Source organism: Harpia harpyja, chromosome 1 (assembly GCF_026419915.1).
Source record: "Harpia harpyja isolate bHarHar1 chromosome 1, bHarHar1 primary haplotype, whole genome shotgun sequence".
Lineage (NCBI taxonomy): Eukaryota > Metazoa > Chordata > Aves > Accipitriformes > Accipitridae > Harpia > Harpia harpyja.
The window spans coordinates 87,088,867-87,101,268 of NC_068940.1; the positions used below are offsets into that span (position 1 = coordinate 87,088,867).

Consider the following 12,402-nt stretch of genomic DNA (forward strand, 5'->3'; position numbering starts at 1 on the left):
AAAGGCAAATACAGGCATATTATTGTTATCGCTATTATATTCACAGTAGCATGTGTTTGCGTATTGACTAGGGGGCTGGTTTTCATTCTAAGGACTAAGCCAGCCTGACTGAAAACATATGGTGATGTGAAGTGAAATACTTAAGATTTCATTGTGCCCAGGACACCACTGTGCCAGTAATATGCATACCAGCCACAAGCATTTTTATAGTTGGCCATATATAATCCAATCAGAGGAATAAAACTGGGCTAATATGATGCACGTTACAGCCTCTGGTAACTCTCTGAGTGATGGGCACACTATCGCTAATAGGCAGATCCCAGCCCCAGAGGCCCTGCATGACAAATTGGGTTATGTACAGACCAGATCCACAAATGCTGCAGGGAATTTGTTCCTATTTTCCCACAGGCTGCAGAGTTGTAGAAGTTGAAAACGAGTGACTGTATTAGTGAAGTCTCAAGGTCAAAGTGGCCCTTCCAGTGTTTCCTTTGTTCTTTTATTCATTGGCCATTGCTGTGAAATGTACATACTTCCTTCAAGCCAAACTCTTACATAAAACCCGAGTCCCGCTGCACATTGTGCAGAAAGACCTTGAGAGGCAGTATGTTCTGAAAGCTAGAGTACTGTCTAGCAAGCTGGGAAAAACAGGCATTATTCCCACCTCTGCACTGACCTACCTGGTGACTTTGGGCATATTTTGTTCTCTCGTTTCTCCTTCAACTTCTGCTTTGTATAATTAAGGTTTTCAGCATAAGGAGATCCTTTCCTTTGTATATATGTTGCATGGCATGAAATGAAGTTTTTAAAGATGCTACTTCATTATAAATAGTGCGTGACGCCTTGAGGCCGAGAAGATCACCGTGGGGGTTAAAATACATCTGTCCCAGCTCAAATAATGGCTTACTACATCTAAATTTCCACCTAAGTTCCATATGTGCCCATATGTTACATACCTGTGTCAGTTAAAATTCATAACTTTAGCTAAGAAAAATGTCTCCTTTTAGAAAATCAGAAAAAAAAAATATATCTGCACCCAAATTGAAATGGCAAAGATTTGCTTTTTGTTTTTATGGTCTTGCAAAACAATTTTTTGTGTCAAAGAATTTATTTCCCATTAGAAGACCACAGACTTGGCAGGTTTGTTGTTTAACAAGAAAAATGGCTTCAGCCACCTTGCAGGGTATCTCCTTCTCTTGCTTTCAAAAGCAGTTGCAGGAAAAGAGACTGTAAGCTATAGCTCATTTCTGCCTTTTTTTCTGTCCTCAGAGCTGAAAAACCCTGAAAAAATTGTGAGCTGGAAGAATTTCTGAGTATGAAATTCAGTATTGTTGTGTGCAGACTTGCTAGATAAACTTTCTTTGCTTTGTAGATGTGTTTATTATTTTGCTCACGGTTTTTTTGTGCCTTTTGGGTGTGGATTTGTAGTTCACTTACTCATTTTATTAACCACATTCTCTGGAGGAAGTATACAGAGTTTTAATAACACTTTTCTGAATGTTGTGCTATCTCCTTACAAACTAACGGATTTTTATTTTAAGGACTAAAAATGAGAATGTATTTGCAGTTTCACAGTTTGTATGTCTACTAACCTAACAGGGGTCCCTTATGGAACGTAGAACTTTTACATTCCTTTTGTTTCATTTTCCTATGATACATTTTCAGCTGACATCTCAAACCTGAGCCTGTCACAGTCTTGGAATAGAGTGGGTTTATTTTCTAGTCACGGTGGCTGAACCCATTCTCTCAATAGTGTTAAGACCCTCTATTTGGAGAATTTGAAGTCTATGTCTGTGCCATTTTTGCAGACTGCTCTGCAGAGAAAAACCATGCCACCAGCCATTTGGCCTGGAGGGGCCACATCTGCACTGCCAAGCATTTGAGTCATTCTCCCCTGGGTTCAGTGCAGCACCCCTTTGCCATGAGACATAATTGGGTTTTGTGGTTTTTTTAGTCCCAGCTGTACATTGTAATGAGAGATTTGTGTTGCCGGCTGCCAGAGTGGTATTTTTATAGCATGATGCTGAGTGTGTGCATTGCATGGCACAAGTTGCTTGAAGGTGTGAGGCCTCCTGGGACTGTTTGAAATGAAGTCAATGAAGACCATACACCTCCTATCTATCTGATGGAGTGCTTTGGAGCAAACTGTCCTGACAACTGTTTGCAGGTTTCCTCTTGTAGGGAAATAGTTGGCTAATTCCAAAAAGAAGACTGGAGCAACCTCACAGACATATGGTGCAGGCGATTAGGGACCACTGGGTGGAAATAGGGAGCGAGCCAAATGGACCCGGTGGACACAGACTTCTCTCTCCTCTTTCAACTCTGCTTAAACTTCTTTCCAAGAACCCCTACTTCTTTGAAATTACAACCCAAATAATGAAATGGGCTTATCTCAAACCTTCTCCATTTTAGGCAAAAAACCTTATGAGATTGGGCCATAAAATTCCTGCACTGCGGAATCTAATCCAAATCGGAGCCTTAATTTGGTTATGAACCACAAAGGCAGACCCTAATCCAGATTCAGACGTTACCTGCTCAGTGTCCCTGTAATATTTAGAGAAAGTTACTGTCAATGAATTTGCCCGTAAATCCCAATAGCCCTAATGCTATTCTGAAATTGCAGGTATTGGTTCTAAATTTATTCTTTGTGCTGCTCCACGCATACTCATCATAGCAGAGAAGATCCATCTGAGTTTGTAAAAGTAGCATTCTGTTCAAAGCGGGTTCAAATTTTGCATCTGTTCTCAAACCACAGCAATGACAGATCTTATTAGTCACGATTATATATGTACGTGCATATATACTTGGCATTTGACCATATGAGAATTAAAGGGTTTCATGTCTGTACTCAGTTTATGTGCCTTAAAAACAGTCATGGTTGTGAACTAATAAAAATGTGTTTACGTGTCCAAAGCAGGCATTGCTTTAGACTCTTTAGCTTTTCACTTGATTTCATTCATAATTAAACCTCCGTTAAGTCATTCCTGTTCACCTTGAACACATCTATTCATGTTTACATTTACTACATTCGTTTTCTGGCAAATCAGAATCATCTTCAGAATCATAAAAACAAGAACAAAAAAGAAATTTGACCGCTGTTTCTGTTACCTTGTTCTCATCTATACCATTTGTTTCAACTTAGGAACACATGGAGCAACCCAGCTCGTCACTGGAAAGTTTACAGAACAAAATGTTGTCTTAGAAAATGAAGATTTGTCAAATTTATCAAATTGCTGATTTGAAATATGTTGCTTTTTATAAGTTTCTGATAAAATACAGAATTGTTCCTGTCCAATTTCCTGTCATTTTACTTTTTGGGTTGCTAGGAAACCCACCTGCCAGGATCTGTGGCTGAAGGACAAAATTTCCTCCTTCCCCTAGCTCTTTTCCACAAAATACAAAGACAGAAAGAAGATACATCCGTGAGCTGCCCTGGAGGCAATCCTCATTTTTAGTTTAAACAACTCTGAACATAAGAGGGCAAACTTTAGACTAACTTTGGTAAATTCAGAACAGTCTCACAAACAAATGCCTGTATAACTCTGTTAAAACTTACTTTAATTTTGTGCCAGTAGAGATGACTTTGTCTTGACATTCTTCACCTCATGTGAGAAGAATAATTCAATTTCACCATAAACTATTTCTTAAAATTTTGCAGTTAAGCTTGGAAAGTCTTTGGCTGTGGTTTGGGAATAAAAGTAGGTTAATGTAATGAAACCCCCACATAAGTTAAATAATGCCACTTGTTCATTTTGCAGTGATTTCAAAGCATTATGCTGGTGAAGAGTAGATTTGTTATTACCTGGTAATTTTTATTTCGGTCTTTTAATAGTAGTGGTGTGTTAGGAAATTCTGTAGGTGATAATATCGCTCTCCTCCTGCTTTTCTTGGCAATGGTCTGCATTCTCGAGCTCTTAAAATTATGAGGTCAAAGTTTAATTTTTCATTACCATGAAGAAATGGAATTATTGCTGAGAAAAGCAGAAGATCAGTGATACTATTAGTATCATAATACAAACTTTATTCACACCAGATTCAATGGCATTTTTTTCCTTAAAAGGCTCTAAAAGAGCCAAGGTTATGTACTTTGGTTCTCTGCTGGAATCCACCTCCTCAGCCCTCTAAAATCACTTTCCCATAGTGGCTGTTTCCAAGCAGGCATCTGTAAACTCTCAGCTGATACCTGCCCTCTCCTGGCATGATATGTTCTCTTTAATTTTTCTGCAGTTTGTCCTGCTTCTGCACACTCTCTTTTTGTCTGGAGTGTGGTAGGCAATTATTGCTAAATGGAATAGTCAGAAACATCACAGGAAACGAGAAAGTGTCACAGAATAATGTGATTGCCACCATTCATTCTGATGAGAGTGAAAGGAATTGTTTGTATTATAATACTGAACTTTCAGTAAAAGCTGAATTCTAATGTTTTTTTCTAGTTTAGATTCAAAGTGGGTTGTGTACTTAAATTTTATTGGTTTCATGATACTTTCTAGTTGAAGTTGTTATTGGAGGAAGTTTTTAAATGTGTACTTCATGTACATGAACTTACTGCTGGTTGTGATAGCAGGGATCTCAAGGAGACCAGAGGAATGACCACTCAGTCCCTGAACGCAGCGGTTCACAAATTGAAGAGGAAGCACGGGTTGAACCCATCAAGAAATCCCAGCATCGCTCTTCCTCAAGCCAACACCACAACCATCGCAGTGGTGTTAGAGGCCTTTCTAGGCAAGAAACTTTTGACTCAGAAACACAAGACAGCAGAGATTCGGCTTATGTAGAGCCAAAGGAGGACTACTCACATGAGCATGGTGACCACTATGATTCTCACAGGGATCACAATCATAGAGACGAGTCCCACGGGAGCAGTGATCACAGACACAGAGAATCAAGGCATCGCTCAAAAGAGAGGGACCGCGAGCAGGACCACAATGAATGCAACAAACAGCGTAGTCGTCATAAATCGAGGGACCAATATTGTGACAAGGATGGGGAAGTGATATCGAAAAAACGTAATGACGCAGGAGAATGGAACAGGGATGTTTACATCCGTCACTAACTTTTGCCTCTGGCAGTCTTGTGTTTCTTTGAAGTCTTGTAACAATGCCCCTTGAAAAGATCTTTGGGTTCTTCATTGCAGAACATATGGTATCCTTCTGTATGCTGATTTGTATTGCTGTTGCTTGCATAGCAATAGCATGAAATAGAATATTCATATACTTATTTTTTTGGTTAGTGCTATATGAATTAGCGTAGTACAACTGCAGAGTTCCTGATGTTGTACTATGCCATTTTTCAAGCTGTTTTTTGGTAGCTGCCACTTGAACAATATCTGTTGCCATCAAGGTGTTGTTAGTGTTTTTTAAAAAAAGGTACATTTGATGTTTAATAACTTCCCGTGTATTCAGCAAGCCAGAATCAGCACATAAAAAATCTAAAACTTTTTGTCTGCTCTGATTTTTAATTTGTATGCACTTGATTTGCATATTGATTTAAGAGCCACTATCTGTTGCTTGTACCTCTGGTGGACTCCATTTGAAGACAGAATTCAGTCTTGCCTTACACACAGGGGATCATAAAGTCAAAATCTATTTTCTATGTATTGGTACTGTGTACTGTATATACAGTTTATAAATGTTATTTCTGCAGACACCTTCTTACTATATAAGTTTGATCACACTGTTTTAGAGTCCTAATGCCAAGTCAGCAGATTTGCTTTTGAATTACTGGCAACTGGAACTAGCCTCATTTAGGAAATCTGTAACAGTGTTCAATCTAAATACTTTTTCTTCTGTAGCAGAAAGCTTATACTTATTGTAAATACAATTGAGTGCTTGAGATAAAGGGTCTAACTCTTATACCTTATGCTGTCCTTGCAAACCCAATTTTGCATTTTAAATTTATGGTAAAGATAACAAACTTATCACTATAAATTATTCTGCTCTGTACAGGTCACAGAATTGCAACGGACACAGCTTAATTTTTGTTCTATTGTCAGAATAATAGAGCACACATGACAGAGGTATGTATGTGAGTGGGTGGGTGGTGGATGGGCGTATGTGTGCATATGCACGTTAGGCAGCAAAGTGTGAGAATCTACTGAAGAAAACAAAGGTTACTCAAAAGCCCAACAAGTCTGTTTCTTCATTCTGTCTATTAATTTAAAAATCCAAATTGCAGTCGGGGAATATGAGGGAGTTTACTGACCCAGGTAATTGAGAAAGCATCAATCTGCTGGCTCTTTGTTGAGACTTCAGGAGAGTAAAAACAGGCAAATGTTACTGTGAGTGCTTCACTGGAAATGTAAAATCTTTGTGTTTTAGAGTATTTGTTTTAGTAAGAAAAGTTTACACAGCTTGTGGAGAGTTATTTTGTTGGAAAATAAATTTTTGTAGCTTCTCCACTTTTTCTACACTTGCCAATTCCTCTGCATTCCCACCTTGCAGCCAGCTCACTGCTTTTTCTTCACCTAAACTGTTGTGCTGCTGGTGAGAGTTTAGAAAAATGACTGTGACAAAATACTCTGTTATGAGCTCGCTAGAGAACATGCATTGAAATCAAAGGGCGTGAACTCAGTTTTGTTTTGCATTGAACACCTGTTGCACTGGTAAGCGGGGGGAAATTCACCATTATTTTTGACTACAGGTTCCATACCCTTGCCTAGTGTAAAAGCTGTTCTGCATCACATATAGTCTTTGTACTAGTTGTATGAATGAAATACTTTTTGTATTTCACTGTAAATAGCACATTATATAAAGACTGTAGTGGGATAATAATTAATTTAGCTGGAAGTTCTTTTTATTTATTATTTTAATTCTGGGAATATCAGCATTGCCTGATTTTGAATATCATTTTAGTGAAATGGATAAGATATATGGCAGGTGCATGTTTTCTCCAATCTTCTATTCCAGCATCTAAGCAATTCAGTTTAACTCCCTTAAACATACTCTGTCCTCCCTCTCCCGCTCCTCTCCCTGATGCTTTAAATGCATTTTTTACAACAAAGTGAGAGCGTGAAATTCTGCTGTCAGGTATCTGGCCATTCCTCCCAGTGCTGCTGACTGTTGTGCTTATTCAAGGGTAGTATTTGGCTCAAAGCATGAACTGTGGGGAACACAAGGAAAAGGATATTTTTCTAGAAATAAAATTCTCAGCATTTTTCTAAACATCATTAAATGACTTTGTAGACAAAGGAAGCATAGGTAAGTAGATCTGCTGTATTACTAAATGAATATATAAGAGTATATAGCAGTGGCTTTTGATACGAGAGGATTTTCAGGTTATCAGTGGAAAATGACATTGAAGGACTCTGTTGTTTGAATGCTATCAGATCACATGTAAATGGGAATAGAAGTTATATTGTCTTGCTCTATATAGCCTGGCTTTAGCTACTTTACCAACTTTAGTAAAGACTGTTGCTCCCTACAACTGTTACATGACAGCTGTGTCCTCCAAGAAGTGATCTATGGATTCCACTTTAATACTTTGATTATTTTGTTGTTGTTGTTGTTTTTTTTCTTTAATTTTTGCTCCAGAGAGTGTTTATTTTCCACATTTCTTAAGGTATTTTTTAAGTAATGTTTGGCAGAATTTCAAAGAACTGAGTAGTGTATGAAAACCATGGAGTAGGTAGCCATGTATAGACAAATAAATGAGAAAATAAAGAGCATAGTCCAAGACTTAGTATTTAAGAATGGCCTATATATTGATTTATGGAATATAAATATCACAAGAAAAAGACATGGCCCAACCCAACTACTGAGAGAATCATGTTTTGTATAGTGCTGCTGATTATGTACAGACAACATACTAACACACGCATTTCTTAGGCAGACTCACTCAGTAGGTTTTTATTAGCCTTGCTAAGATAATTTCCTTCAGTTATTGTTTTAAGAGTGACAAATCATTTGTGAGCTTGTACTACACATATTGCACAATACCACCTGCCTGCTGAGCATGACTTTGAAAAGCACTTTAACAGAATTATTTCAATAAGAAGCTTTAAAAATACTCCAACTGGAGGACATATCAAAGGTTATTGTGATGAAATGTCTTTGCAAAGTTTTGCCAATAGAAAGTTTAATATTATTTTTTGCATTAGGATACTAATGAGTTCGTATTTCTGTATCTGGTTTCAGGAGCTTTGAATCTGAGGAATGGTAGAGGTCCCAGTGAGCTCGAGAGTCTTCTTATGTATGTGTGGTACAAAACAACCTGTAAAAATTCTATTCAAATGAGCTAAAAAGATAATAAAACCAGTAAGAAGGAAAGGAGGAAGATAAAATAGTTAAGTGATACTCTCACTCTATATTTTTCTAAAGAATTTCAGTATATGGAAGGAATGGGATGCATTTTTAACATTTATGTGTATATATGTTAGATGTTAGCCTTATTTTTGTATGTCTTTTCAAATGAATACACATCAGTGCTGTTCAGCAGCCCGAGTTTATCCTTTATCAGTTGTTTAGTGTCACACAGACATCATGGAAGAAGGAGTTCTCGAGGAGGGACTGGAAGGAGGCGAGAGTAACAGTCTCCAGACCTGTTAAGTGACAGGACAGTGGGGATGAGTAAACAAACAGGTTTGTGCACAAAGGCAGCATCAGTAGGAGTTAAGAGCTGAAAGAAACTATTTTTAAATCAATCCATAAATTACTGCCTAGAAATTAGAAAATTCTTCTAGAATACTCATGAATTCATATCCTGTGTCTGGCATCAGGAGTTCAGAATTTGAGAAGAGTTCCACAATTTTTGCTTCTCAAGGTGTAAAATTAAATAAATAGTTTCTCCTAAGGATTTGGCCTTAATGAAGGAAGACAGGTTTTAAAGCCAAAATGAGTTTGAGTGGAGTACCTGTTTTCACAGAAATTTGTAAACACTTGACCTATAGCCCTTATTATAAATGGAGGATAAGGAAATGAAATTCCAGTCATCAAACCCTGAGTAAAAGTAGAGACCTGTTTTCACTTCTCCCTGCATATCTGGTTACGTACTTATCCTATACATGCCGTTCCTGCCCAGGTCGAATACCCTGCCCCTTAATACTTACTGTCTTTTATGAATTTGTTTGTATTTATCATTTTTAAGCTCCGTTGGTTTGTAAAGTCATATTCATGTTCTGTGACACCTGCAGAGGTTTTAAGGTGGTCCATTATCATTCCCTTAGCTGGAATGAAGTAAGTGGTCTGATTGTTTTTAATCAGTGTCTGTCCAAAGTAAAAAGGTTAGTGTAAACCACCTCCTGTGTTAGTCACTAAAGCCTCTTCAAGATTTATTTTGGTTTGTGGTTACATTTGACCTCTAATTGCTTTAACACGTCCGGCTGAAAGCTATTTCCCAAATGCTTTTGACTTTAATTCTATTCCATCCATGAAAATAAAGCACATTGCAAAAAACTTTATTACATAGTCTAGAGGAAGAACAGAGAAATTATTTTTCAGAGTGTAATATAACATTTCTGGTGTACATTTACTTATATTTATTACTTTATTGCAGATCTTTCACCAAAATTTTAGTTCTTCTATCATCTGTAAAATATGTGGCTGCCATTTTTATTGTGAATGTTTTTAATCAAATGTTACTCAGTTGAATTTATTGCTTGGCAATTTGTCTATAACTTATTTCTCCACTTTTATATAACAAACTGTTACATATGAGCTTACGATAGTTTTATAGACAGTTTCTTTTTATAACTTACCACCCTAGAGATGTGTTCCTACGCATCCCCCAAAAATATTTATATCAGATATAATAGAAATTAAGCTGGTTCTTCTAATTCAAATGTGTTCTCTTTTCTTACTTTATTCTTACCACTTTTATCTATCGTGCTTACCTACTGTGCAATGAGTTCTAGCAGTACCAAATTGGATTTGCTCATAAATTTTTTAGTCGTGAACAATTAAACATAAAAAGAAGGTTCTTTATATTTTAAACTACCCACTCCAAAGTAATTTCTTGTTGATCACCGTCACCAGCCTCTTTCTTACTAAAATATTCCCTTTTCCTTAAGAAGCATATGAAATCCTATGATCTAAAAATTGGTGGACTCCATGACACTGAAACAGGAAAAACCTGTATAATAATTTCATACTATACTAGGCTGCCTATTTTAATATCTTTATATTGACCAAGATAAATATTTAGATTTGGCACTATTACTAATGACTATTTCTGCAAATACAGAAAACTTACTTTTCAGACTTTCTTAAAGCCAAGCTCTGATTGCATGCCTAATCTATCTATTTTGTAGGGTTAATCTTTCATTACAATGACAATAACTTTTTTTAATTTAATATATAAGTATCTCATGTAATGTATATAAAAATATATATATATATATTCAGTTGTGCTTCAGCACCAAATACTGAAGCATAATGATTCAGTGTGTAAAGCATTCTTATCAGGAAAGTAATCCTATTATGTATTAAAAATATATATACACCATACATCAAAATTATGACAATGAGAAAGTATTCCTGCACTTCTAGTTAAAGTTCCAGTAAGATTGGAAAAGAAAACAAAAAAAGAAGGGCATCCATCCATCTTCAGTCATCTAACTTAGCCAAGCTAAGTTGATTTGGAGCATCTTAATTGAGTTTCTGTTCTGAACTGCCTGATGGAGAAGTCTCTCCCTGGCCCTGCCCTGCTCCCCAATTACCAACAGAGAGAGGGGCCTAGGGGAAGCAGCTGAGGCTTATCCCTTTAATATGCTAAGTGTTCTTTTAAGTCTAGCAGTTGACTTTTGCAGAAACAACTCTAGTAGTTAAAGTTCAGATATCAGTCATTTTTTTCAGGTGAAGCCTGGGCTGCAATTACACTGGAATCAAATACAAGTCAGTTACTTTCTTCCCTGCCCCAAGGAACTTCTCGTATAAAATTCAGAGATCACCTTCTTGAAAAGCCTGTTTATCATTCAAAACTAAAGAAATCTGGGAAAGTCTCAACAAATCTTCCACTAAAAATTCAGCAATCATCTTAATTCTTTCAAATTCAGCATTGCACAAATCCTGCTACTGAAACTGGAGGCAAAGTTCCTTACTTTGTATGCATACACAAATTTCAGTATATAGTCTATGTGTGCTGATTAATGTTTACAGAATTTATATATTCTGCAAAAAGAAAATGCTTTTTTTACTAGCACCGAGTTAAAAATTTCAACATGTACTTACAATAAAAGACTAATCCCTTTTGTTACCAAGTAATTATTTTAGCCATATTTAGACTAAAAAGACTGTAATCTATAGTATGAGCTTTCATGATTCTAAATAGGATATCTCACCTACTACTGATGAAACAAAATTACTTTAAATCTTCTTTAGACATGTTGTGGTTAATGGCAAGGAGTGACCAACAAAAGTAGACAAGTAGTAGACAAGAATTCCATCCTTCTGTCCTGCTAGGATAGACCTTACAAAGGATGTACTAGTCAACCATGGAAGAACAGAAGAAGGGACATGTGTTTTATTTAAGAACAGTAAAAAACAAACAGTACCAAAACATTTATAGCAAATACAAGTAAACAACCAGACTACTGAGAAACAGAATTGCATAAATTGTTTCGGTTGCGAGCAAATGCAAAAGCACTTCTGACAGTATAAAGACAAATTATAAAAGAAGTATCGCTCCTTTTAATCCAAGCAAATAGTTATGTGTGAAAAGACAGACTTTTTTCAGGTAATGCTTTTAAAAACTGGAAATTTATGAGTGAGAGTTAAAAATCACACACACACAGATGTCAGTTTATGTTTTTGAATTGTACTTACCTTTTCCCTCTAATTTTAGTACTAATGTCAGTTCCAGCAGTACTGAGAAAAGAGAATACTGTTCAAATGGAGAACATCCCTGGAACTGAAGCAGAATTTTCAAATACATCTAGCACCTTGAAGAAATTTAGGTTATTAAAACTTTGAGCAGTGTATTAATGCAGTTCTCATTAGCATGCTTCCCCAGTTTCAATTTTCATATGATTTTAGCTGGTGATGCTTTCTAACTAATAAAGAGTTAATATTCTTAGTTGTTTGAAAGGTGATTTGCAACATTTCAGATGGTATTATGCATTGTTTTCTGTCTTTTGATATATTAATCACAACTGTAGCCCCTTCTGTTGCAAATGTTTGATTTTAAAATTGTCACTTGTCAGCCAGTCCAATAGGCTATTTCAGAACCAATACAGTTTATGCATGGGAAGTTTGATGTTGAAACAATATTTATTTACATTCCCAGAGTGAGATGATGGTTTAATATATTCATGCTGCTATAAAAGACATGCTACAAAGCCTAATCGTATTTTGTGTATATACTATGTGTACAGAGAATCTTGCTTGTATTAAAATAAAAGAGAAATGAGGTTCTAAGTATCAATTTATAAAACAGTTCTTTGTAAAATGTTACAGTGTTTCGTGAAGCACTATT

General features: G+C 36.3%; 1 protein-coding gene across 13 annotated transcripts in view; it reads left to right on the forward strand.

The window, feature by feature from the left end:
• The window catches only part of CACNB2 (calcium voltage-gated channel auxiliary subunit beta 2), a 268,848-nt gene extending 256,501 nt beyond the window's left edge, over window positions 1–12,347 (forward strand). For 7 of the 13 annotated variants that reach the window (XM_052803758.1, XM_052803772.1, XM_052803780.1 and 4 more), the window contains one exon: window positions 4,559–12,347. In XM_052803758.1, the coding sequence (XP_052659718.1) occupies window positions 4,559–5,050 (492 nt within the window). In that variant the 3' untranslated portion in view covers window positions 5,051–12,347. Of the gene's footprint in view, window positions 1–3,755; window positions 3,803–4,558 lie in introns of all 13 variants that reach the window. The other 6 variants (XM_052803764.1, XM_052803789.1, XM_052803809.1 and 3 more) reach the window with 3 other exon arrangements.
• The last annotated feature ends 55 nt before the right edge of the window (window positions 12,348–12,402 follow it).